General features: G+C 41.4%; 3 protein-coding genes across 4 annotated transcripts in view; 2 read left to right on the forward strand and 1 right to left on the reverse strand.

The window, feature by feature from the left end:
- Positions 1-289, reverse strand: part of OXCT1 (3-oxoacid CoA-transferase 1) — an 84,869-nt gene extending 84,580 nt beyond the window's left edge. Inside the window, exon 1 of the mRNA XM_072859920.1 lies at positions 51-289. Within this exon, the coding sequence (XP_072716021.1) occupies positions 51-134 (84 nt within the window). The 5' untranslated portion in view covers positions 135-289. The remainder of the gene's footprint in view (positions 1-50) is intronic.
- A 14,375-nt stretch (positions 290-14,664) lies between these two features.
- Positions 14,665-18,751, forward strand: RIMOC1 (RAB7A interacting MON1-CCZ1 complex subunit 1). 2 transcript variants are annotated; one of them, XM_072859834.1, is made up of 6 exons: positions 14,665-14,899; positions 15,497-15,597; positions 16,009-16,155; positions 16,435-16,566; positions 16,767-16,881; positions 18,180-18,751. In XM_072859834.1, exons 1-6 carry the CDS (start codon positions 14,791-14,793, stop codon positions 18,467-18,469), a joined length of 894 nt encoding a protein of 297 aa, XP_072715935.1. In that variant the 5' UTR covers positions 14,665-14,790; the 3' UTR covers positions 18,470-18,751. The 2 variants fall into 2 exon arrangements, with proteins under 2 accessions (XP_072715935.1, XP_072715936.1); XM_072859835.1 differs by lacking the exon at positions 14,665-14,899 and adding an exon at positions 15,246-15,402 and having other exon boundaries at positions 18,180-18,748.
- Positions 18,752-18,775: 24 nt separating this feature from the next.
- FBXO4 (F-box protein 4) lies at positions 18,776-25,905 on the forward strand. The gene is made up of 7 exons (XM_072859836.1): positions 18,776-18,961; positions 19,071-19,306; positions 20,960-21,177; positions 22,198-22,273; positions 22,791-22,969; positions 23,888-24,063; positions 25,112-25,905. The coding sequence occupies exons 1-7, from the start codon at positions 18,776-18,778 to the stop codon at positions 25,199-25,201; spliced, it is 1,161 nt and encodes a 386-aa protein (XP_072715937.1). The 3' UTR covers positions 25,202-25,905.
- Positions 25,906-26,283: the final 378 nt, after the last annotated feature.

Below are 26,283 nucleotides of genomic sequence, written 5' to 3' on the forward strand. Positions count from 1 at the left end.
CGGCCGTGCGGCGGTCCGGGGGTCTGTCTGCCCCCGCCGCCTCGCCTTACCTCAGCCGCGGCGCCCCGCGCCCGCGCGGCGGGAAGGAGGATGCGGCGGCTGAGCGGCGGCAGGAGGAATTTGTACGCCGCCATCTTCGCGCTGCGCGGCTCTCGGGAAGGGGTGCGGAGGGGCGGCGGGCTGGGCCGAGGCGGCGGCCGCTGCTGTCCAACGCCGGGCGAGGGGAGCGGGAGCGGGCAGGAGGGCGGATCCCGCGGGCGGAGGGAAGGTGGGGGGCTCGGCCCTGACGCCCACTGACGTCGGCTGCGCCCGAGGCGGGGCCGCGGGGAGACGAGGGCCGGCGCCTGAGGGGAGCCGCCAGCCGCCGGGGCCCCGGCGGCTGGCGGCTCCCCTCAGGCGCCGGCCCCCCGCGGCGGCGGCCGAGGCCGGGGCGCGGGGAGAGCTGTCCAGCCGCCCCGCGGCTGCCGAGCCCAGGGAGCCCGGCCCGGGCGCTGTCCCACGGTGGGGCGGCGGCAGGACCAGGCAGGGGGAGCACCCCTGGAGCCTCGGGGAGCTTCTAGAAGCAACCCCCACGTGCTACAGCCCACTGATGCCCCCGACGCAGCAGGCAGCGGCTGTGTTCTTAAAAACCCTCAGACCCACGGAAAACACACGTGGACAAACCTATCAATGTTACAATCGCTTCAGTTGTAAAGGGTGGGGGTTTTCCTGCTTTTCTTCTGATGCTCCACTACTTCCACAGATGGACAACTCAGATGCGCCATCGCAGATGTCTCCCTGTGAAGTTAAGGCGGCTTAAATTTCTCTCCTATCACTTTGTGACCAAGGACTCACATCACGAGAATTAAAGTAAGGACAGAGGCTTTGAAGGGTTAAGTTTCCAATACGTAGCCCTCAGGGTGAGCCAGGCTCCAGTAAGCACATGGTCTCCACAGGGCGCTTGGATGCTATGTTTGGGTGGGAAAATGTTACTAGAATAGATGTATACTTGTTTAAGCAGCCACGTGATGTTAACTGCTGGCATTTCTGCTGCTGCTAGAAGGAAAATTCAAAGCATGCCTCCGCAATTATTTACACTTTCTAAAAATACCCCAAATGATCAGTGCATGCCCTAATAATGCCCAATGGAATAGAAGAATTCACACAAAAAAATGTAAGAAGCTGTTTAGATGCAGGAAAAGAGAAATTCCCCTCATGCACATGACAGGAGTCACACTTCTTGCAGGTCACACTGCTCCTCATCTTGTTTCCAGGGCTGTCTCCAATGCAGCTGCTGGCCTCACTGTACTCAGCCATCGTGGTATGAACACACAGCAGGATAATTTACAACAAGGAAGACAAGGTTTTAAGGGCATGCTGCCAGTCTCCAAAGTGGTTGTGCACACCCAGTCCATTTAGTCAGGGTGCTAGTCCAGCCTTGCAGGTGCTGGTGTGGGGCCCCTGCCATGCCACTCTCTTACGCATTTTGAAAGGTGGTGGTACCTGTAGTTACAGTTCACATAACAGACAAACCTTGCAGATGCCAGTGAAGCGTGGTGGAGACACCTTCACTGTTGGGAAGGTTTTGGGTTGTTTGGTTTTTTTTTTCTAGATATTTACCATATTTAGCTAGTCACTTAAGTCTGAGGCAGTTCCAGGTGTAAACAGCTACAAATTACAGGGGCTTAGTGAACTGAAGAACAAAGTAAAAGCGCAGCTTGTGTTCTTCCAGGGCTAAGCATCAGCAGGAAAGTTTTACAGGACTGGATTTCTGAACCTCGGTTCTACCTAAATTTCATAGACATGTAAATTCCTTAAGTCACGTTTCCTTTCATGAAAAAATTTCCCTAAGCATTGAAAAACTTGTATAAAAGAAGTTTATTCTCTTAAATTCAATAAATATCTTCCTTTAAGCCAACAGTGTGCATTCTCGAACTTATCAAAGTGTTCACACTTGAGTACTTGTTACATACCCAGCTAGCATTTATTTTGCCTGGGGTTTGGACTCTTTGGGACTCCAATAGTGTTCCTCCTTGCAAGCTGGAGGAAGGGGGCTAACTGCATGCAGTAGGTATAATGCATGAGGATTAATACCTCCTTGGAACATCTATTATGCAAAGCTGGTAATTCTGCTTATACAAATTACAGTTTCGGAACTAGGAAACTAGGGGGATATAACTTTTCCTTATCAGGTGCTATGGATTATCCAAAACCAAATTTATTAAAAAAAAATTGTGCAAAGTCCACATGCTTTGGGCTGAAAGCCTCTTATTCTGGCTTAGAAAAGCTCCAAACATAACTGAATGAGTAGATAAAAGAATTTGTTCTGGAGTAGTTTATAAAGGATAGTAGATCATCTGCTTCATCTTAATTTTTAACATGTCTTAAAGCTCTTCACACAACAAGGACTACAACTAAGCAGCCAACATGAAACAAGTCTCTAACATGATCAAGAATATTTTTAATATTATCTTATTTTGTTCATTGAAGGAAATCATGTAACAGTGGTAGCATGCAAGTGAAACTCTTTTCAAGTTCAACAGCATTTACAAAGGAGTAGTGGGAGAGTTTTGAGCCCTTGGTGCCAAAAACAAGTCAGCAGGTAGGCATTCTGGACCTACCACAGGTTAATCATTATATACACTGTATAACACCAGCTCATTTATACTACTACCAACCATAATAAGACATCAAAGTCAGCACTCCAATACACTGAAATAGTATTTCCCAAAGAAGCCACCAAAGAGTTAGCAGATAGGCAGGCTATTTTCATACGTTTGATTTACCTGTACAGGGGGAAGAACCAGAACTCTGAGATGAATAACTTTGTTTCTAGACAAACTTCTTAAAATTTTTTTATACCTGACCCAGATTTTAGCTAATTAAAATTTAGCAATTTACCTTTCTTTCAGATCCATTGGAATTTGGCAAAAAAAATTCAGTTATTGAGGCATGAAAATCAGATATGGAGCCACACAGAAGGGAAAGCCCATTAAACTGTGCAGCAACACACACAAAGAACACCTAAACTTACCTCCGGCATGTTAATGGGTCCCAGTTCTGAAACAAGAGGTTGGTATTCAAGTATTTTTGAGTATTACTCAAAATACTAAAGTATTTTTTTATATTAATCATTTAAGAGCACTTGAAACTCATCTTTGGATAAAGTGGAATGAACCTGATTCCCTTGACATGGGATGGAAAGTCAAAGAAAATTGAAAGATTATTTCATGGCACCTACATCTTCCTGCAAGAATGGGGTACTACAGGGAAAACAAATAAAGGATATAAAACTTCTGATACAGACTTAGACATTAGATAATTATAAATATATTCCAGCTGAGAACATAAAAATAATTACAAGCTCCTGTGCAATACGTTCAACAATTTTAAGATCAACTCATAGCGTTTACAGGAAATATATTTAACTAGGGGAAGACAAAAGGGCTGCCACCTGCATCACCAATAATTACACTAGTAAGCCATGTAAACTTAAATATTCAACTTATTAACAAGGTTCAGGTGAAAGGAAGGTCATTACAAAGAAAAAAATATATTTACAGGTCTAGTGAAAACTATACATGTTAAAAATCAGCAGGGATTTGGCAAATGAAAGTTCATACATAATTAAACATAAATACCGAAGGCAAAATTAATTGGAAAACAAACAAAAAAATCCCAAAAAGCATCTTCTAGACAGCTATGGAAATGTAAAGCAAATGAGAGAACCACAGAGCCAAGATTTTTGAAGGAAACAACCTGTGGAGCTGTTGAGGAATCCCTTTGCTGACTAACTCTGGCAGCATTTTCTCTTCACAGTCCTAAGCTTAAGATCAAAGGGGATACCAAACTATGAAAGGATCCTGAAGATACATAATAAGGAAGAGTTAACAACTCTTTGGCAAGAGCAGTTCTTTATCCCTGAAGGACCTCTTGAGCAGGCAATAGAAAGTCAATAAATATTTTTGTTACAATGAATATCACAGTAGAATACAGGAGCTCACCTAATTAAGAAAATAAAAAAACCTAATTGGATGAGGAAGTTCATATAGTGAAAAACAATCTGGGGGAATTTTTTTTGTTTGTTTCATACTAGTCCAGTTTCCATTACAGCAGTCTCCTATTTTAGGCAGGATGCCCTACTTTCATATAAACAATACAGAAGTTTCTCTATCATGTCAGACTATCATATCGTTATTACAAGCTAAGATAAGAACTATGCAGAACTTCTTAGAAGCCACTGATCATTTTATACTTCATCAAAATTGGAGAATTAAAGTTACCGCAGCAAGTTATTCACTTATTAACCTCAACAGCACTGAGAAATAGCCACTGAAATATCAGCAGTTAAATCAACAGTTTAAAAGTTACTTCAGTTCAGTAGTCTTAGAAATACAAAACTTCAAACTTTCTGACCACTGCAAATGCCATGCCTCAATTCAAAACCACAGTACTTAAAATTAAGGTGTCATTTTTGTTTAAATAGAACCACAAAGTCTGTTACTTAGCATGATCCTTGGCACTTCTATTCATGTTCATATATTGCATATTTAGTAACTGTCATCAACACTATCTAAATTAGTTATGTGTAATAACCTTCAACAGTGACAGTCAGTATGTCGACTAGTTCTGTAGAAAGGATAAGTGACTTATCATTCCTTTACAGCAGCAGTGAGGAAAAAACAAAATGTCTATTCAGCAGATATTTGCAGACATCAGCTGCACAAGTTCCATATGTTTGTGTATTGATATTTATGGAAGCTGGTTTAAATTCTTATTCAGAAAACACTACTAATCTCTTACTCCTCATTTTTGCCAGGAATTTTTTGCTGCAAGAATGCAACAGAACAGGCAAGTCTTTTTTTTCCCCCCTCTGGCCAAGTGGAAAGAATGGGGTTATTTTACACTCCATACCAATAGAGTTGTAAAAGAGTAAAGGTAAACATAAGAAAAGGGGCTACAGAAACAATAAACTGTAAACAGGAATCCTGAGCAGCTGTCACACTGCGAGTCAGTTCATGTTTGGTAGCACTACTGTAACAGGCTTTTCCAGATTCTGCAATGCAGCGTTACATTAATAAGCTGCACAGGGTACTTCCAAACAAACCTCATCAGCAACAGAATGTACTTTAAACTCAGAACCTAGGAGGACTTTGTAAAGCTACTAGTGAAGAAATCTTTTCCTTGTATTTGATACACAACTTACAAAAACAAATATAGAGCCGTAAGACGACAATGCAAAACTTTGTTTGCAGAGGTTGTACACAGTAAACAGATCACACACACACACTGCCCACCCCAAACCTCACTGCAGCTAGTGCTGTACAGTAAGACTACAGGACAGCCACCAGCGTTGGAAATGAAGAAAAGCAACACCTGCCTGGTCTGCAAGTTTTGCCTGTAATTCTGGTTTCCTCTTTGAAAGTTGGACTTTGCCATCCATTTCATGGGTGTGGAGCTTAATTGGCAAGTGCCATTTCTTGGCTAGAAGAGTCTAGCATGCAAACTCACGCATGCAATCCAAGCCCTTGTAATTATTTTATCATCCACTGCCTAGGGAGCCAGTTCCCTGTGTGTGCTGACAAAACCAAGTGCCAATCCATTCTCATCTGAACGGTTTTGCCTAATTCTTCTAGTCCATCAGCGGCTGGAGGAACAGCTGTCTGGAGTTCCGAGCAGCTTCCCCCCTACAGTGGGCAGCTCATCAATGGCTTGGTTAATATTCTCAATGGTCCAAAACTTACACATCTAATAAGGAAAGCAGACAGTAATTTCCTGTGACATTTCATTTCTCAGTCACAATCAAATGAACAGAAGAATTAGTAAGGAAGGTAACTTAACTTTCACATGGAATATATGGCAAAATCTGAAACTTTTGTTGTTAAATTTTTTATAAGGTGATTTAAATTAACCCCTACCATTCACTCGTCCATCTTTTTCAAAGGCCTCTTAGAATCAGTCAGTCTTAGAAGATCAGGTTTTCCTTCAGCTCTCCCCAGGTTTTGGTAAAGTGTATCTGTCTGATTTTAAACCTGGTTCTACAAATACACACTCAAAAGGACCCTGGAAGCCTGCTAAGCCTAAGCAGCAGGTTCCCTGCATTTACAAGCACACAGCTGCTTGTTGCAAAGCTCTTGGGCCTCTTGCTCTCAATTTCACCAGCTCCAAACACCTCGTCAAAAATCTGGATGGTTTGTTTCAGGGGCCAGTTCCCTAACAGTTCACTGAAGACTTCCGTACTCTGCTTTTGGGGTTTTGCAGAGTTTCAGGAAACACAATCATTTCAGATTGACATCACTACCACAAAACAGCCCCGTTAAAAGCTGGACTATTCTGAGCATGCTGGTGACACCCCGTGGCATCCTGCTGAACTCTCAAACAGAAAGGGCTTCAAAGGTATTTGACATTTGTCTTCCTCCAGCACCAGCGCCTGTCCTCACATAAGACTAGCAGGCCCCAGTGAGGTACTACTTCTGTAGCAAGTTTGGCATAGAGATCTTTAAGTACCAAAGGTAACCAGAAAGGCTGGGTTGAAACTAACTACTGTGGGAATGGCAAAAAGGGTCTCAGACTCCCACGTTATTTTAAAGCACCTTTAGAATGTGTAATTCACATGACTCTAAATTATTTAGCCAAGTGATAAATATGATGCTTTTTGGTTGTAGTGCATTTAAATTATTGACAAATTCAAGCAAGCACTTCCAGAATTTCACTCAGGTTGCAATTTATCGACAACAGGAATCAGAAAATTTGCCAACAATCTTGGATTTCCCATTTACCTCACAGGGTAAATCCGTGATTACCATTATCATGATTTGCCACCCCAGCAGTTGTGCATCATAACAGAATAATTACCTGTGACAGGAACAGGTCTTCAAAATCAGTATGCTTACATTTATTTTCTTATGCCTTTGAAACACAGGGTATTTGGTCGGACATAGGTTCAAAAGGGTACTCTTGGCAGTCCCATTCCCAGGCAGCAGCATTCCAGCAAGCCAACCAGAACATCGCAGACACTTCACATTGTACTCCACGCTTAACATACAAGAAACATGGACTTCTTGCCCTAGCAAGGGCAGTACATGCATTTGCATGGTTGAACATTCAACTGTAGTACAGTTGAAAAGGGGTGGGGAGGCTTTTAACACTGATGACCTTCCCAGTCATGTTCATCTGGAAGACACAATTACATGACCACAACTTAAAAGCAGCATCATAAAGAGTGGGAAGAAGGGGCAAGAGAGCAGAGCAGCTGTTTAAACCAGTACTCTTCCAAGAGAAATGCTTCCCAAACTAAGGCATGACACTTCTGTCTTGCATTCTCAAGTACAGGTTGCTTCTATCCATCCCATGATCCTTTCAGGAATGTGAGGTTTTTTTCCTCAAGAGAAACCCCAGAAGAACCAGAAAAGCTTTAATGCTAACTGCTACATAGATTAAAACAATACCCCAATTAGTAGATTTAATTTTGCTATGATCCAAGGGAATTAACTGTATAAAACCTCTTATGGTGGCACAGAGCTTTACGAAAAGCCAGATGAAGGTTCTCTGACAGTATGTTACACATTACAGTTTTAGAAGGAAGTCACAGTCTCAGCTTATAACCATCCAGATCAGCTTGATGATCCAACTGCACACTAGGTCTGTGGAAAAAATGGGCAGCATCCAGTCAGATAAGTGAGCTGACCTTACACACCAAACAGTCACATGACTCTAGGATTAATACAATTAAAGACGGGAACATGCAGTTAGGGACATGAGGCTGGTCACTTGTTTGACCAAATGACATTACTTCTGCGATAGCTAGAAGTCGACTGTGAAGTAATACCCTGAATTACATACACAGTAATCTGTAACAGTTGGAGACTGGGGTGAAGATTGCTGTAAGCAAGTTCTCCCAGACTGACACGTACAGGAGCCCATAAATGAGATGTGGCAGGCAAAAGCATTCTTGTGGATGAAGGCATCTGCAGTCGACACCATTCTTTGATCATTAACCATATAATAGAAAAATGCAGGTTTCCTTGCTTGTTGCAAGTAAAGTGTTTTATTCCATTATAGAAGATTGTATACTTTATACTTGCTTTTTTAAAAATAAACTCCTTCAGCTCTCTCTCAAGCAGCAAGAAGCGGTTCCTATTTGTCAGCCTCTAATGCTCCCTTCTTCTAGGGAGGTCACTTTAGAAGAAAGCTGTCCCAACATCAAGTTCAGTGCATGCCACTTCTAAAAACCAAAAATCAAACTGCTAAATCATCTTGTATGTTCAGAACTTATTTAAATGCAAATCAGGTACTATGTTGTCCCGGTTGCAGGTGACCACATTGTAAGAAAGCAGCTGGTTTATATTTTGTCAGAGCACCACCTGAACTATACACAGAGTAGAAAGCAGGTAGAACAAAGAACAGTCATGCAAGGTTAGGCAAACAAAAATATGACACACCTACAATGTCTACTAATAGTTGACACTCCCATGCATCTCCAGCATGAATATATTTCACATCTATTTACAGAAAGGTAACATTGCATTACAGATCACCCTTATGCCCTGATTTCATGTTTGGCATCAACAGTATGAATATTAAATGCTCTGACTTTGATATATTTCAGACTGAATACACAGCCTTATTTTAAGACAACTGACTGAATTTGATACTTCCTTATTCAATGCCATAACATTAACCACTATGACACAAATTCTGGAAGTCATTTCACAGTGCTTAATCCCATGAACATGGAGGAAATCTTTGGTAACTACCTTCCACTTAGCATTATTCTGAATAAATTCCAGTTTTACACCCCTTCCTTGGTAATTGCAAAGCCACGCAGTGAAAGAGAGAGAGAATGTGCATCTGCTTTTGTGCATCCGAGGAACATTTGAAAGGTGATACCATAATATTGAGCAACTTTCTTACAGATATTATTAGATACAACAAACTCATGAAGCTCACATACAATAAATAAAGACCCACGTTTAATAGTTTCTATGCATAAATACAATTTTTTTTTCTTATTTTCAAGAGCAGAAATATTTGCTTCAAAGAATACAGTGATGAAAGACATGTGAAGGACCAAATATTCTATAACACATTTTAATAAATTCAGTTTCTCTCAAGTATTTATATAAACATTTCTTATAATCCTCAACTAACACAGTTTATGATGCAAGTCCAACATCTAAGACTGAGTGCAACAATCCAGTTGTTACTGAGGCAGCTCTGACCAGGTGAGCAACAAAACAGACTGTGAAGCTGGCACATCCTATCAGTTCACCTTTTTGCTCACTAAAGCTCATCAGCTGTTGCAAAATTAAACAAGATGGACCTGAAGCAAACTTCAGACTTATTTTGAGCAAACTTCAATTACTCAAATCCAAAGGAGACAAGTATGGCTAAATGTCATTAATACATATACATAAGTAAAAATAGCAAGTACCTTGGATTAATTTTAGTAAGGTGCTCCTTAGTTACTTGAGGTACACCATAACAGCAAAGCCTCATTTCTAAGACAGCTAAACCAGCATAATGCCCACCACACGCACACAAATTCTGATTAAATCCTGAATTCACACCCAATAAAATAGAATTTGTCCCTAATTTAGGTAGTTATGCTTTTGTACACTATCAAAGTTTGTAATTTTCTCAAACAAAAAACAACAAAGAAAATAAGTCAGTTCTCATTTCTTTGCTAACAAAAATATACCATTACTACTTAACATTTTACAAATATATCCCTAATTTAAGTAATTTACCAGAGATCAAATACATTTGCGAAATCTATTGCACAGCTGAATAAGCCTATCTCGTCTTTCATAAGTCAATGCACATCTGTCTTAGTTATAATTACTGTATTAAATTCAGAGACAGCTGTCTAACACTTAAATTACCAATAAAAATTTACGAGGAACACACATTATTAGTGCTTTCAAAATAAGGGCATAAATTTATTCTTGAAATCATAGTAATTTAGTGTCATTCTAAGATGCTGTACCAAATACAGTATTATAATTTCTCCCAGGTTCTACAGGACTTGAAGCATGCTGCTATAAACTCAAATTAGCCAAGTACATCTGTATTACTATCCATGATGTCTTCCCTGTTCATTTTGAAGACAAATTTTGACCACAGACTCTAAAACTGTTAGGATCTGGTAGATAAGGGACAATGTCTGACATCTTTAGAGTCTTGTTTGATCAGGTCTAATCTAGTTTTTCCATCTGTCTTTCCATTCAATTTTTCCATTAATAACTACTTCCACCTCCACACATACCCTTTTTTTCCTTTCTTTTTCCCTTTTTTTTTCCTCTTTTTTTACAAACTTTTTTTTTTAAACATTAAGAGTCAGTTCATAACCAAAGCAAGCGATAAGTAATCCAGTAATCATCCCCAGGCTTAGTAACCTCTGGTCAGAGGACTAATTTGCTGAAAGGAAAGCCTCTTTCTTCCAGCTTGCTTTCTAGAGATCAAACCAGAACATAGTCAGGGGGCTGAGGGGTGCCCTCATGGCAGTCTGCACCTTCCTCAGGGGGGCAGCGGAGGGGAGGTGCTGATCTCCTCTCTCTGGTGACCAGCGACAGGACACGAGGAGATGGAGTGGAGCAGCGTGAGGGGAAGTTCAGGTTGGACATTGGAAAAGGTTCTTCACTGAGAGGGTGGCTGGTCACTGGAACAGGCTCCCCAGGGAAGTGGTCATGGCACTAAGCCTGTCAGAGTTCAAGGAGCATCTGGATGACGCTCTTAGTCATGCAGTTTAGTTTTAGGTGGTCCTGCGAGGAACAGGGAGTTGGACTTGATGATCCTGATGGGTCCCTTCCAACTTGAGATATTCTGTGATTCTATAAACATATACAGTTCACTGGAACCCAACAAAATTTCTCTCTTGGCTACTTTCTCCACGAATTAGTATGCGTTCATTATCACCCCACTTAGGTGCCACAGTTCAAAAAAATTGGTGCAAGTTCATTATCACCCCACTTAGGTGCCATAGTTCAAGAAAACTTGCACAACCTGCACACCTTAGAAGTTCTTGAAGCTGCTCATAATGATAAAAGTGTATCAATGATTGCTGTGCAAAGCTGCTTTCTCTAGACAATTCTGTATTTTTAATTAAGGCTAAAAACATTTTCCTAGTTTTGATAATACTAAATATACAGAGGAACAACACACTTGTGTTTAAGTATTGTTTATTTAACTTTCAGAAATAAAATATGTCACAGAACTAAAGCAAGGTAGATTATGTGTATCCATGACAGTAGTTGTTCTAATATGTTCAAAGTTTTCCAGTATTCAGAGATGTCAGGCTAGCCCAGTCTCACAGTTACATATATCAGGACAGTCAGTAAGTGTTGACGGAATACCACAGGACAAAAATAATTCCAAAGTGTATAGTTACAACCAGTCTGTCCTCTAGCAGCATATACATTTACACACACAGATCTCAGAAGGACAGAAAGAGTATGTGGTTTGGAAGGAAAGAAGCAGCAGAATCTACTGCAGCAATCCACAGAATCTACTTTACATTCACACTATATAGACATACATGCACATACACACACAGATATAAATAAGCCCAAAATAACAGGAGAACAGTTGTGGTGATGCCATATTCTTGGCTCTGAAGGACAAAATCGTAACAGCTTTCCCTCTTCCATCAACCACAACTGTTTACACACCACACCACTTTTCCTGTTGTGCTTCCACCAATTTAGGAGCACAGCCTGTCTCTAACGAGCCAACACCTTACGCCTTCCCTTATTAGTAACAGTAGCCTTAAAAACAGGTAGTGCTAGGCACTGAAAGATCACAAATCTCGCACAATCCCTTCACCTGAGCTCATTTTACTGTACTGTAACTATTCCCCAAAGTAACTCTGTGGAGTTAAATGTTTTTTTGCTTCAACATAATTTATGATGTGTCACCCAGAAAGAGTTTTTCTTAAGCACGGAAAATTATCAGAAAAATACTGGATGCAACTTTATCTTTGTGTGAAGCTCTGAGAATTTGAATTTTAAGACTTCCCAGCCCTGAAAAGAACGGTGAGAGGCAGCAAACCCCAAATCAGGTAATTCTCTTTCAAATATCTGGCAGGGATTTTATCTGAATAGGTTCTAAGCAAAAACAAAATATAAGGCAAATTGAGGTCACTGTTCTCTCAAATAATCAGACACCTTGTCTTTCACCAGTCTTCAGACCCAAGCACTTTGCAAGGTGTGAAGAGAAGACTAGCACAGTAGCTACACAAACTACAACATGCACCTTGGGGGTTCAGTGCCAGAGGGAATATGGCTTGAGGAAGGGATGGATGCGGGGCTGTTCAGAGGCCACTCCAGCCAGGAGCGAGGCAGAGCCCAGGGGGAGGCGAGGGCTTGCCCACTGCAGTGAGGCGCAGCACCCCCTCTTCCAGGCTCTGCAGGCTCTCAGGTGTTTGACCAGAAGTCCTGCCACCTCTGCTCCTCACAAACCAGCTCCCAACAGGGAGTATGTAGGGTACAAGACAAGAAAAACACTTGAAAGCCACTAGAGATGTCTTCTGCTCCCTCACACATTTCATGGCAAAATCAGGTGGGGGGGGATAAATAAAAAAAAAACCAAACCACTAAAAATCTTCCAGGTCCTCTTTTCCTCAGAGAAGTGGACATCACCCCCTTTTTTTAACATTTGTAGCAGCTTCTATTTTACCAGCTTGGTATTAACAGAAACGCACCTCTTCCATCTCAGCTGCTGATGGGAAAGGTCAAAACCAGATTTCACTGTATATTTAAAGAAAGAGTGGATAACAATTTCTGGAAAAAAGTAATTGCATCTACATCTAGCTTTCAAAACAGATACAGCTAAAGTAAGCTGCAGCAGCGCCTGAAGCACAGAAGAAAAAAAGATACCACTTCCTTTATCAGATGAGTCAGCACACAACTATTTTGGTTTTGTTTTGGTTTGGTTTTTTTCCTTGGGTTTTTTGGTTTTTTTTGTTTTTTTTTTTACAAGAGACATCTTGAAAGCTGGATGACATCTCCTTCACTATTAAGGGCTGACTCACCTGCCCACTTGACTAGTTATGAAGAAAGCAACTAAGAAAGCAACACAAAATCATAGCTGGGTATTGAAACAGAGAAGTAAGGGCAGGACCAAGCACGCAAAGGACCTCAAGAAGGGAACTTATCAATGCACAGCCATTCTTCAGTCCCAAAACTGACACACAGGAAGTGCTGTATTTCTCTTATGAAGCACCACCTCCTCTCACGTATCATATGGTTAACCACCATAATACTTTTGCTATTGTTAACACAACTGTTCCTTAGATAAAAAATTGTGTCTGGCTATGGACTATGCAGGAATAAATGACAATGCATACCCAACCAAAACATTAAGAGATTTCTTCTAAACAGTGAGCCATTTCTAGAAGCAAACACAATTTTGCCTTTTAGGGGTTTTTTTTTGGTTGTATTCGATCTGTTTGGCAATTCTTTCATAAGACATAACACAGGCAACAGCAAAAACATCTGTGTCTGTAAGTAGACAGTTTTTCATTACCTAAAGTACCCCAGTAAATGGCACTTTTTTCTGGTTTTTTTTTTAAGTACTTCTGTGGGACACAGGCACTAACAGAATGAACGCTGTATACTTGAAAAGGGGAAAATGTCTTCAGTCAATTATTCTTTTAAAATATTCAAGCTAACAAAATGCAGAATATTGTGTGAGCTCATGACACATTACTCCAATGGACACTGAGGTATTAGCTTTTTCCAGCAGGTAGAGAGATGGAGAAAGCTAGAGAAGCAATATAGTGAAATACAGCATTTTTATAACTGCACAACATAAAATATTTCATTTACTGCAGGGTAGTAGCAAGAATTTGTTAAAAATAAAAGGAAAACTTAACTGCTTTCCCCTCATAACACAGAAGCTATTTAGCAGTTCTTAAGTTCATGACGTGTGCTATTTAAAAAATTGGAGCAGAAGTCTCATTCCTCTAACCACAGGTATGCAGTCTGAAGATGGTTTAACTGTACTCGTACAGCTGTACCTCTATGTGTTAAGTAACACAACACTAAAATATAAGTAAAATACCACCAATAAAAATGGGTTTATTGACAAAAAATGTGGGTTTGGTCTTAAAAAACCTTCGCTTATGGGCGAGACCTATTCCGCCGCGAGGCTGGAGAGCACCATTTGACGGGGGCAACGCAGGGACAGGCCAAGGAGTCTCCCTGGGGACCCTGGCGCAGCTCTGCAGAAGCCACGGATGTCCCTTATGAAAGAGCTTTGAAGTCCGCATAAAAATAAACCCGAAGTCCCTGCCTTCAGGGCGCACAAGGGTTGCCCAGCAGGCCCGGCTGCCGTTTCACGGCCTGTCCGCTCAGCCTGAGGCAGTACCGGGGAGGCCGGAGGTGCCCCGGTCCCCCCGCGGCCTCGGCCTGGAGGTCAGACAGGGCCAATTAAGCCCCACCGCCGCTGGGACTGGCAGGCCCAGCCGGCAGCAGAGGGCCGGCGAGCCGCGGCGCCGGCATGCAGCGGCCGCCGCTCCCGCCCCGCCTGCCCCGCGCAGCCTCCCCAGCAGCAGCCGCCCGGCCTCCCGCCCCCGCCCCCGCCCCGGCGGGGCAGGCGCCGCGCACCAGCGGGGAGGCGCGGCCCCTCGGCCCCCGCGGCCCCGGCGCTGCTGCGCCTGCGCGCCTCCCCCCGCCCGCACGGCGCCCCCCCCCGCGCCCCGCCGGAGGCGCCGCGGGCTGGGCCCGTCCTCGCGGCCGCCCCCAGCCGCCGGCGCCTTGCGCGTAGCGGGGCGCAGTGCCGGGCCGGGCCGGGCCGGGCCGGGCGGCGGGGATGGCGGAGGCGGGGGGTGCCGAGGCGGGGGGTGCGGTGTCCGCGCTGCGGCCGCGGCTGGCGGCGCTGGGCCGGCGGCTGGCGGCGCCCAGGGGAGCGGGCGGCGACGGTGAGAGGCCGGAGGAGGGAGGGGACGGGGCTAGGCCCTGCCCGGCGTTCCTGCGGGCCCGCTCCGCCCTCTGCTGCCGTCGCGCGGTGCGGCATCCCGCAGCGCGGGGGGAGCGGGCCGGGGGCGCGGAGCCCTGGCTGCGGGGCAGCTGCTGAGGGCTCCGCTTCTCCCTCCTACGAAAAGAGGCTCGGCCCGGGAGCAGTGCGGCTGGTGCCGGCCCAGGCCTCCGTCTGCAGACGTTCCTGTGGAGCAGGGCTGCCGAGGCCTAAAATGTGTCCCTGCACGTTAGCAAGTTGTGCTTTTGGTGTATGACTTCTTTGCAAATGGAGTGTGTGGAATTGGTTTTGAACATCAGACCGTAACCATGGATGCCCTTAATTTAGTCCTGTACCCTTAGACCAGAGTCTAAGACTCTAGAGTCGTGAACTCTAGAACGTAGCCTAAGAGGACAACAGGCCTGTTTAAATGCTGTGTTATTCAGCTGCTGTTATAGATGGGGCAAGGTGGGATAAAACCATATGACGTGAAAAGGGAGAGTACACAAGGCGCTTGCTGAGTGCTTTTCCGTGCTAAGGAAGCGTTGTGTTCTTCCTTTAGATACCTTCTTAGCAAAGGGCTCTGCTACTCTCGACAAACTGAAGGACCTCTGTAACGAAGGGAAAGAACATCCTTCCACGCTTTTGCAGCTCTATACGCAGGTAGTATATCTAAAGCATTAAGAAGTCCCTTTCAAGAAAATCTACTGTGTAGATTTGGTATGGGAGAGGGTAGGGTGTAGAAAAGAGGTACAGCAGAAAGGGATCTCTCTTGCTTGGTGTGTGAGGTGAACATCCATGAAGTGCAGGGCTGCTTTTGCTTGGATAAGAAGATAACTTAGAGTTGATAATAATTGTGCTGGTACTGTAAGGACAGAAAGGGTTTTGAGTTTATGTTCACTGTCAACAGTCTTACAATACTTTTAACTTGCAGCTTTTGTAAACTAAATGTTAAAAATTACCTTAAAATTGTCATGTGTCATAAACTGTAACAAGTTTGTATGTTACTGCACACCACCATCCGATTATTTTGCTGGTAGTATTTTTACATTGTGTATCTTCTTATTTTTATAGGCTGTCTTAGACATTACATATTTTGAGGAAAACCAGCTTGTGGATGAAGATTTTCCAGAAGAATCTTCCTTGCAAAAAGTTAAAGAACTTATTTGTATTCTTTCAGAACCAGAAGCCCTAGTAAGGGAATGCAACATAAATGAAGAAGTGAGTACTAACGGTATTCAGCCAGAGAATTAATTATTTCATGATTTAAAAATAAAAAATCTGAAACAGGATAGTAGTATTTGTATTTTTGATGGGCAGAATTTAAGATATTTTGAAAAATTTTCAAGTCTTATTTGTATTTAAATAATGATTCCTGAAAATATTTTTTCAAATAACTTGTTGCGTGCTCAGAATTTTTCTTGCTAACATTTCATTTTCCATGTGCTTTTGGCAGTTTAAATCCAAAGTATTAGGCTTATGTCTGTGACTTTATTTCAGCCCATCAACATCCATGGTGCAGAGTTGTTAGAATGCCTTTACTGGAGAAAAGGAGCCCTGATTTACATGTATTGTCATACAGCAAAAGAAAGGAGCGAATGGCTACGAGAAAACATTGCCACATTTAAAAAGGTAAAGGAGATTAAAAAGTTCTATGAACATGTGAATACAGTTTTAAAGTTTTGACTCTTTGCTTTTTAAATACAGCTGCTTTTTTTGTTTCCTTTTAAATAGGGTTTTGGGCAATTCACAGAAGTATTTCTGGCTATCACTAAATTAATCAGAACTTACCTAAAAGTTTTTTTTTTCCTCATTTTTTTAACTGTACTCAGTGTCTTAATGATGGAGTCCATTACTTGATGAAGATGCTTAGCTTTAGATGCCCTCTTCAGCTAAATGAAGATGTCTCACTTCAAGATAAAGACACAGCTAGATTACTTAGTGAAGGTAAAAAAAAAAAAAAACCTCCAAAAACCCCACAACCCACTCCTCTTAATAACTGTTGCACTTTATGAAATGCTTAATTATGCATTTTTGTTGTTTGACCTTGTTTGTATTCAAAAACTGTCACTTTTTAGAACAAAAAAAAAAGATAGATGAGACAGATAAGCAGACAGCAGTGCTCTCCCTTTTCCCCCCTTCTTTTTGACTCGGGGATTGTAGGAGGTGGCAGTGCTCATTTTCTCTATGTTTTTGAGTGCACTGGAGGAAAAGGAACTGAGGCAATTTGTGTTTTATACACAGCATGTGTGTTTTACAACCATCCAATTGTCAGTTGACAAATGGTGAAATCACAAATATGACTGCAGAGGGTGCTATATGTTCCCATGTTGGTCTTCCTGTTTAGATCTAGGACAACACAGATATGAACACAGAATTACTGACTTCACACAGGTAGAAAGTACATGCAGAATTGGTTAGAGTTAGGAAACTTTTATCCTCTCTCTCCACTTTCTGTAGCTTTATGTAAGTTGCATTACTATAGTGCCTTTACATGAGCATCTGAGGCTGCATTAGTGTGATACAGGTAGGGTGATGCAGCAGGAGGAGATTTGTAAGGTAAAACAGCTGATGCTGAGGACATGGTGTCCACATTGTACACACTCAAAACTAGCTGTACTCTGGCTGTGGGGGGATGGAGCACCTTCTTGCTTGGTTTAATCTCAAAGCGGCATTGCTCCAATTCAGCTCCACAATGCAAAGCCAAGTTCAGTAACAGATTTTGTAGATTTATTTAGCAGGATTTTTTTTTTTAATGACCATGGACACGTATGTGACTTTCTATTCAAATACTAAAGCTGCTGCTGGTTAACCTGAGTTAAGATGATGCTCAAACAGCATCTTCTTTTAGGCTTAAATTGTGGGAGCCGCAGAAGTATTCTAAAGTAAATAAGCATAATCATCATGCCTGTGATAGATGGATTGTAAAGAAGTACTGAAATTCTCAAAGTTAAATAGGCAAACACAATTATCAGAATGATATTTATATGGCAGTCTTAAAAAATTTAGTGTTATGGAGGGGCAAAATGGATAGAGTAATGAGCAAGGCCTTGATCCAGGTTATCTTCTGGGTAGTGTCAGTCATCTCATGGTTAAAATTTGTTTTTTTATGTACCTCTTTAATAGGCTTATGCTGCCCTTTTTCTAATTTTTTTCCAGTGTTACTGAAAAAAAACAAAATTGAAGTTAACAAGCTGTGTGCTTGCTTAGAACAATGAAGTATTTGATCTAAATTATCTTTGCAGGTATATTTAGTGACACTCACTTACTGGCGATGATGTACAGTGGAGAAATGTGCTACTGGGGACTGCAACACTGTGGAGAAGGGAAGCAGGAAAGCCTTGAGACGATGGATCCTGTCTCTAACAGTGACCTGGGCTGCAGATCACAGAGCGTGTCGCTGGATTTCCGAGAAACAGGCAAAAACATGTTAACGAAGTATGTGGCTGTATGTGAGGGTCCTTTAAAAGGCCAAGGGTGGAACACAACAACTGCAAAACAAATGTTGTGTTACTTTGTGAAATCCCACAACTAAAACAGGCTGCTTTGGCCGTGCTGGAAGAAACCTCGCATCCGAAGAGTGCGCTTAGGGAGGTGGTCTCTGCTTCAGCGTCTGATCGTTCTTACCAAAATGTATACTTCCGTTGCATTAAAAACGTGCATTGAAAGAACTCCAGGAACACAGGGCTGAAGTCTAATCCGCTATTTCTAGACAAAACTGGCTGTGTCGTAAGCTGGCAGCCAAGGATGACGACATCTCCGCCACGCTGCCACAGCTGCCTGTCCCTCTGCTCTGGCGCCGGCGCTCTAGGGCCGAGGGGCGGTGGCGGGGCTGAGCGGCATGGCGGCCGGCGGAGCGGAGGAGCGGGGCGGCTTGGAGGCCGCTGTGCGGGGTCGCCTCCGCGTCCTCCGGGAGCGCTGGAGGCGGGGGACCCGCGAACGCGGCGGTACCGCCGCGTTCGCGGGTCCCCCGCCTCCAGCGCTCCCGGAGGACACGGAGGAGGTGAGTGCCCTGCAGGCGCTGCCGGTGAGTGGGGCCCAGTCGGGGTGTGCGTGGGAAAGCTCTCCATCCCGCCTCTTGCATCTTCACTGCTTCACTCATGGGTCGTTAAACCGCTGCTCTCGACGGTTTTCAGATCGACGTGCAGCTGAACATCATGTCCTTCCTCTCGCCCCAAGATTTGTGCCGTTTGGGAAGCACGAGTTGCTATTGGAGGGCGGCTGTGCAAGATCCGTTGTTGTGGAGGTATTTCCTCCTGAGGGATCTCCCCTTTTGGACATCTGTTGATTGGAAATCACTTCCGGATGTGGAGATTTTTAATAAAGCCTTTTCAGAGGTCAGCGACAATGCGCTGTATGATTACATGGCAGTGTAAGTATCTTCACATTCTCTCACATAACTTTCAGTCTCTGTACAGCAGTAAGAGTCAGCCCACAGGCGTGCTTCATATTCACAGCAGTAAAGCTGTGCCGTAAGCCACTGCTTAAATTGTGATGTGTCTCAAATCCATTGTTTATTTTGGAAATACAGTTTCCTGTTGTTTGGCAGTTTGGTCAGCTCTTTCTGTTTGGAATTCAAGAAGAATGTAAAACGCTGTAAAAAAGTCAAGCGTTGCAAATTAAAGCTTTTTGTAAACTGCATGTCTACTATGCCACAGAAATACAGTCATCTCAAGCTGTGTGTACTGTTGATCTTGATAAAAGTGTGTTCTTCACTCTCAGTACAATTATTTCTTATTTTAATAAAAGGACTAAGAAGTCTTCAAACAGCAGCAAATGGAATGAGTCTTTTTTTTTTCATCTTACCTGGAAGACCTAAGAAAAAAAAGGGTTTTTTTCATGTGCACAGAATAACAAGTAGTACGGCTTTAGCTTTGGTGGTCAAAGTCCATAAGACAAAGACTATGGTTCCAGCTAGTATATTTGAAGAGCATAGCAACACTCATAACGTGTTTGGATGACTGAGAAGGACTCTTAAGTCAAGCAGATTATTCTATGGGGTTTTTTTAAACTTAATTCAATTCCCTTAATTAATTTGCAGTATTTTTTTAAAAAATTTGCAATTAAATTTTCCAAAGGTGATTTCATTAAGCTATTGCTTCATGATAAATGCACTAACCTCTGCAATCTCTGTGCCCTTCATCCCCACTTTACAGCTGGGAAAGAGGCACCCAGAATTTGAAGTGCAAAATATCCACAGATTTTGAACACTGGATTTAAATCTCTTTAGGTCTGAATACTTCAGAGCATCACATATTTGGAACCATCTGTCACTGATTTCCATTGTGCCTGTGAGCACTTAATGGTTTTGCTGATCTCAACTGAAGTGTCTCAGTTTGGGTGTAGAGGAGCACACATTTAATGTTTCCTTGAAGTGATTTGTCCACCATCAGCCTACCATGACCATAGAAGCAAAGACTGAAGCTGCTTCTCCAGGATATCTGTCACGTCTATGGCTGTTACTTCTTTCCCTTGATTACCGAATTCTTCTCATGCCTTCTAACTTCTGCATCAAACGAGCACATAAGCTTGCAGACACTACCTGTCTCCTTTCACACATGCATTCTGTGTGCCTACAGGGGAAGTGGTCCTTTTCAGGTGGAGTTACCTGTTTCATAGTTAATAAACACAAAAGCGGTCTAAATAAGGTTTGAAAGGCACTCAAAAGTCTCATATGTTTATATTGTATGTGACTCATCAGCTTTGATGTTATTTTACCAATATTGTGTGTTCAGTGAGGGTGGGGGAATTTGTAATTTATTTTATTTTTTAAAGTCAACTAAAAGATCCATAGATAGAGGTGTACTAAGGTCAAAAAGTCAGTATTTGGAGTTTGAAAGGACTGGTGCCTTTACCTGCTTTGTACTGGCGCTTGAAACCATCAGTTTGGAACTTTACCATTTTTGACCTGTGCTTGAGTTGTAACAAAGCATAGGAAGTGTAGGACCTAAATCAATTTATGTTGTTCAATTAATATCTCTTTTGTATTTTGTGTTTAATTTCTAGTTGCGTCTATTTTACACAGATATAAAAAAAGTTGTCCTCAGAGTAGAAGTTTGAAATCAAGCCGTCCCTGGTATGGGGCTGTGACTTCCTTTTTGCAATCACTGGTCACTCAGGCAGAACCTCGCTTTTCTATATTTGGGCTTGGTTTGGCAGAGCTGGACGACTCTTTAGTGCAAAAGATGATGACATGCCCAGAAATTCTTCTAGTAGCTGGCCTACCTCAAAGACAAATTCATGGTAATTCTGGTTTTGGGTTTTGTTTTTTTTATTTTGTAAACAGATATAACACAAAAAACATTGGGGTAGAGAAAAAGGATGCTTTTTTAGTTCTCCTCTTGAAACTCAATAGCATAATGGTAAAAAAAAAAGTATTTTATCTCTTTGTATTTATTCAGAAGGATAAATGCAATGAACTTTTGGGATAAAGCTATAGCTGCAGTGAATTTACAATTAAATTTGCACAACGTCAGAAGGATCATTTTGCTCTTTGTACTTCTATTTTTATTCTGAATTCTGTGTCACACATGCTGTGGTAATGGATAAATGCAGACAGAACTTTCTTTAGGTACTGCTTGCAGTAAGTGGCTAAGAAACACACTTGTGTTTTTATACAGGAAGTCAAGACTGATGCTTTGTATGATTCAGTCTTTTGGTGTCAAGTGGTGTAAATTTAATTTAGAAGAGTTGTAGGAGCAGGTGAAGGATTTTTTTTGATGTTTAAAAACATAGTTTTGAACATCTGTAATTTCACTTCAGTCCAAACCAGAGATAAAAATGTATTACTTTTTCATTAATGTTTATTTCAGCACAGCAGAGTAGGAATAATTAAATTGTATTTATAGAAAGAGTGAAAATACGATTTCTTGGTGTTGTTTCCTTTTTTTCTCTCATGTCCTTTTCAATGCAGCTTGTTGTAAACAGACTAGAGCCTTTGCTATGCCAGTTTCGGCTAATAATCGCAAGTCTAGCTCCTCTCTGACTTAAGTTTCTAGGTTCAAGTCTAAGTATCGGAAACATGGAAATGCCCCCTTGTTTTCTTTTAATACTATTTAATTGATTTTAATTAAATTAATAGTCTGATCAATTTAGAGCATGTGTAAAATTTCATCGTAAAATAGTAAATATGCTACCCCTAACAGCAACACCTAGGCTTGGATATATCCATTTTATAGCATCACTGGAATTTTCAGCCTACCACTTAGTTGTATTCAGTAACCAAATAGCTGTAATCTCATATGTTCATTTTTTTCCCTGTAGGAATTGGATCAGGAGTCAGTTTTCAGTTTAATAACAATCAAAAATTCAATATTCTGACATTGTATTCAACCACCAGGTAAGATTTGTTCTCCACAAAAATACAGTTTCTCAGTTATTTCATACTTTTCCTCATGGTTTTGTGATATGATTTTTATGTGTGTATTCACATGCATGGATATCCGTTATAAACTGAAGCTTCAATGCATATCTTCACTTTTTCTTTCTTTCTCCAACTGATGAATTTTCACATGGAAGTAATAAACCTTCTTTTCCAAACCATATACATAACAAATGTGTATGACAGATACATAATAGGTGCTTCTATCCCTCTTGATACCTTGATTGATTCCCTTTTGAAACACCTGTATAAACTCATCCTGGAGTGTATTTTCATACATGTCTTGCAGATTGCTAACCGTCTGTATATGTACACTAGAAAAGAAGGGGAGGGAGGGGGCAGGGAGAAATGAAACTATTCTGCTGGCTCAGGCCATTTTCCTGTCCCTTTCCTGTGCTGCCTAGACTCTCAAAATTGAGTTTTTGCATTCTCTACTCAATTAACCTGACTACTGAAATATTTTAATATCTTTCAGTGTGGAAAGGAGGAGAGCAAGGGCAGAGCAAGCTGTTGCTGTGAATAAGATGTTCTACCAAGAGAACAGCATAGTAGGGAATCAGCAAGCTGTGCACTACAGTGTAATAGCTCAAGTGAAAAAGGTGTGCGAAGTAGTTGATGGATTCATTTATGTTGCTAATGCAGAAGCTCATAAAAGTAAGGAGTTTCTCTTTATTTTATTTATTCATATTTTGTGAATGATTGAAATGTCATAAAAGGTTGCAAAGAATATGCCATACATCAAAATCCATGTTCTGATTCTTTCAAAATCTGCTTCATTAGTGCTATTTCTTCCTGGCTTATCTAGTCAAAGAGGCCCCCTATCCTAGACACTCTCACTCATCTCCCTGTGAGGGGTTATGGCCGCTTCTTTTGTTTATGGTGGATACTGATATGGTTGCTATCTAAGCTACATGTGGGAAATGATCTGGATTAAAAAAAACACAACCCCCCAAAAAAACCTGGGCGTGGATAGGAGAAGCAGCCTGAAATGCATCGGTGATGGTGTAATAGCCTGGAAACAGAACCTTCACCAGGAAAACTGCAGTAAAAGATGCAATTAGTCCAAATCAAAATAGTCCTATAAGAGGATAATGCAAATACCTGTTATGGTAATTGTCTTTACATTCATCAACTTTAAATGGAGGGAAAGGGCTAGCTCAGGAAAGAAGAGGGTAGAAGAAATGTGAAGGGAGATACTAAAGAGAAAAGTATGCTCAGTATGGAAGGGCTGCTGACTGTACCGTGTGTGAGTATTTGTTAATGGCTTGTTGCAAGTTTGATCTCTGTGAGGTATTTGGAAAATGCTCTGATGTTAAGGAATGGAATAGGCTGCCTGTAGAATCTATGGAGATCTTTAAATAACATCTAAGTGTGACATGAACATCTGTGTGACATGAGTGCGGATGATCCAGCCTTGTGATAAGCAGAACTAGATAATTTGGCCGTGCCCTTTCCAGCCCTGTGTTTCCTCACCTCTGAAATCTTAAATATTTGAAAAGTAGAAAAAAAAAAAAAAGTTCTCCTTGGGATTTGCATATATTTAATACTCATACATTTAAAATTGTTTCTTAGAGCATGATCGTCAAGAGGAACTGGCTCGTATTTTGGCAATGATTGATCCAGCCCTCGGGCCTCCAAACAGACCTCTGCTAGTTTTGTCTTGTGTCTCTCACATTGGTGTGAAAAGAATTCCATGTGTTTACATGGCACATCAGTTGCAACTAAATCTGCTCTGTCAGCCCTGGATGGTACTTACTTTTAAACCTTTATTTTCTATTTCTCTGTGGCTTAAATGTAATTTAGGCTTATGGTAGTTCCTGAACTGTACCTACCTAAGCAAGTGTGCAGCTTTCAACACTGGTACGTGAGCTCTCCACTTAAGTAAAGAATTTAGTTTCTCTGGTCCTCTAAGATGGAAGCATTAGCCTGTCTGAACAGAGAGGAGATAAGTGGCTTGCCCAGGAACACACAAGGAACTTCAGATGGAGCCAGAATGTAAGGAAGGACAAAATGCTGGTCTTGAAGGGAGTAAGGAAGCTTCAGTTAATTTAAATCTGAATTTCCTGAGTCATGACCCAAGGCCTTGGACACAAGGTAGATTTTTCTGCCATTTTCAGGAGACTTGTCACTCGCTTCACATGATTGGTTTTTGACAAACCAGTTTTTTACATAGCATGTGAGGTCCTGAACCTGTTCTTTTATGCTTGTCAAGCACAGTATATATCAGTATGGCTCAGCCACACATGATTTATTTTTGGTGACATTGTGTAGCCAAAGAGTAATACTTAATCAGAAAAAACAAAATCCTCATTTGAGAGAATTTCTTTGTTTTCATAAGGAAAATGTTTACAGGCTTTTTTAAAAACGTACCATTTATAATAGCCACTTTATAATATGTTACAAAATCTGAGAAGTAATAATATGCCTTGAATTCTAAAGCTGGCAGCATTTTTGCTCTAAGAGTTACGAGAAGAATTTTCAAGTAGATTCTCATTTGTAAAGTAAGTATAATGTTCCAGAATAGCGGGTGGAACGATTGAGATAAAATTCACCTTGATACCAAGAATGCAAGGCCTTCCTAATGGGTCTTATAATTCATTCTGTAAAGAATAGTGTTTTCTTTTTGTACCTTATTCTTAAGAAACCTTCTCTGTCTAAGGGACCTTTAAACCAGTGATAAAAATTTAGATTTGATATGAGTATTTCTGACTGTAAGGATAGACATGGAGTGATGCTAAAATGCTGTTAGATCCTGTTACGTTACCACTAATACATTATCTTTTTTTATTTTTACAGGTGCAGGACACTGTAGCTGCAACTTTAGCTGGATTGCTAAGTGGAATTGTGTGGCTTCTGGAAGAAGTGAACTGTAAAAATGCACAGTAATGGAACTGTGTGTTGTTTTACTGTATAGAGACTTTGGTGTTTTGCAGTTCAGATGAAGTGAGAATCTTGTCCTGACACAACAGTGTCAGAAAGGAGATTTAAAAGACAAATCTGCATATATTTCACTGCATATACTTTAATAATTAACATTCTTCCAACTATAGTCCTGAATTAGAAGTACAAGTAGTATTGCCTGGATTCCAGCAGCTGATGAAGAAGTGATTTTGGGGGAAAATCTGGGTGTTTTGTTTTTTTTCTTTCTTTCAAGCTGGTGCCTTTAGGGTGCAATCTTTTCTCAGTATACCTGATAATCTAATCTCTTCTGTAAATATACCTAACGCTAGGTTAGTTTATCAGCACAGCTCTATGGCACGCATAGCACATTTAGTAAGTATATTCAGTGGAGATCTTGACAGTGACGGTTCCCAACCAAAGAAAATATACTGTACGTTGTACAGTAGTAGGTTGACAGAAAGACAATATCTCTTTCAAAAGAGTAAATTCCCCTGTATTTTTTCCAGGAACAATGCCTAGACAAGAAATAGCACCTGTGGGAGAACTGTCAGCCCAGACCAAAATTCTTAGAAGCAAGCAAACAAACTACCATGTATGACTTGGTTGTTTCTTGTTTGTGATCTTATTTATTAACCAACCACAAAAGACTTCAGCATCTTCTGCTTTCTGTTGCAGTGAAATTATTAGCTTAAACTGGACATACCTCTGATGCCATGAACAAATGTTAAATAGAATCCTTAGTATTTCAGGACATTTATCAAATACATAGGACCTATCAGTTACTCAAATACCCGTGGCCATTTGCAGATGTGAAGTGTACCAGGCTTGAAATTTTCTACACAGTTGCAAATATTTTTATAAAAAGAGAACCAACATTTTAGAGCTGGAATTGCATTTTCCATATTGATATCTTTTGTGATAGTCCTAGTCTTCCACCTTTTTAATGTTTTTTAATTATTGGATGAATGGTCAGAAACTTCCCTTGGATTTCTTGCCTATGCAGGTATTTGTTTTGTTCTGGGTTTTTTTGGTTGTCTCCCCTCTCTCTCTCCATGGAAATGCAATAG

Source organism: Ciconia boyciana, chromosome 4, assembly GCF_034638445.1.
Source record: "Ciconia boyciana chromosome 4, ASM3463844v1, whole genome shotgun sequence".
NCBI classification, from domain to species: Eukaryota; Metazoa; Chordata; class Aves; order Ciconiiformes; family Ciconiidae; genus Ciconia; species Ciconia boyciana.

Bases quoted from the DNA above. Each gene is read 5' to 3' on its own strand.
- RIMOC1 (XM_072859834.1), top strand. From the start codon at position 14,791: ATGGCGGAGGCGGGGGGTGCCGAGGCGGGGGGTGCGGTGTCCGCGCTG. The intron at 16,567-16,766 runs GTAAAGGAGATT...AACTGTACTCAG, and splicing joins ACATTGCCACATTTAAAAAG to TGTCTTAATGATGGAGTCCA. The intron at 16,882-18,179 runs GTAAAAAAAAAA...TTATCTTTGCAG, and splicing joins AGCTAGATTACTTAGTGAAG to GTATATTTAGTGACACTCAC.
- FBXO4 (XM_072859836.1), top strand. From the start codon at position 18,776: ATGGCGGCCGGCGGAGCGGAGGAGCGGGGCGGCTTGGAGGCCGCTGTG. The intron at 18,962-19,070 runs GTGAGTGGGGCC...GACGGTTTTCAG, and splicing joins GTGCCCTGCAGGCGCTGCCG to ATCGACGTGCAGCTGAACAT. The intron at 22,970-23,887 runs GTAAGGAGTTTC...ATTGTTTCTTAG, and splicing joins TAATGCAGAAGCTCATAAAA to AGCATGATCGTCAAGAGGAA.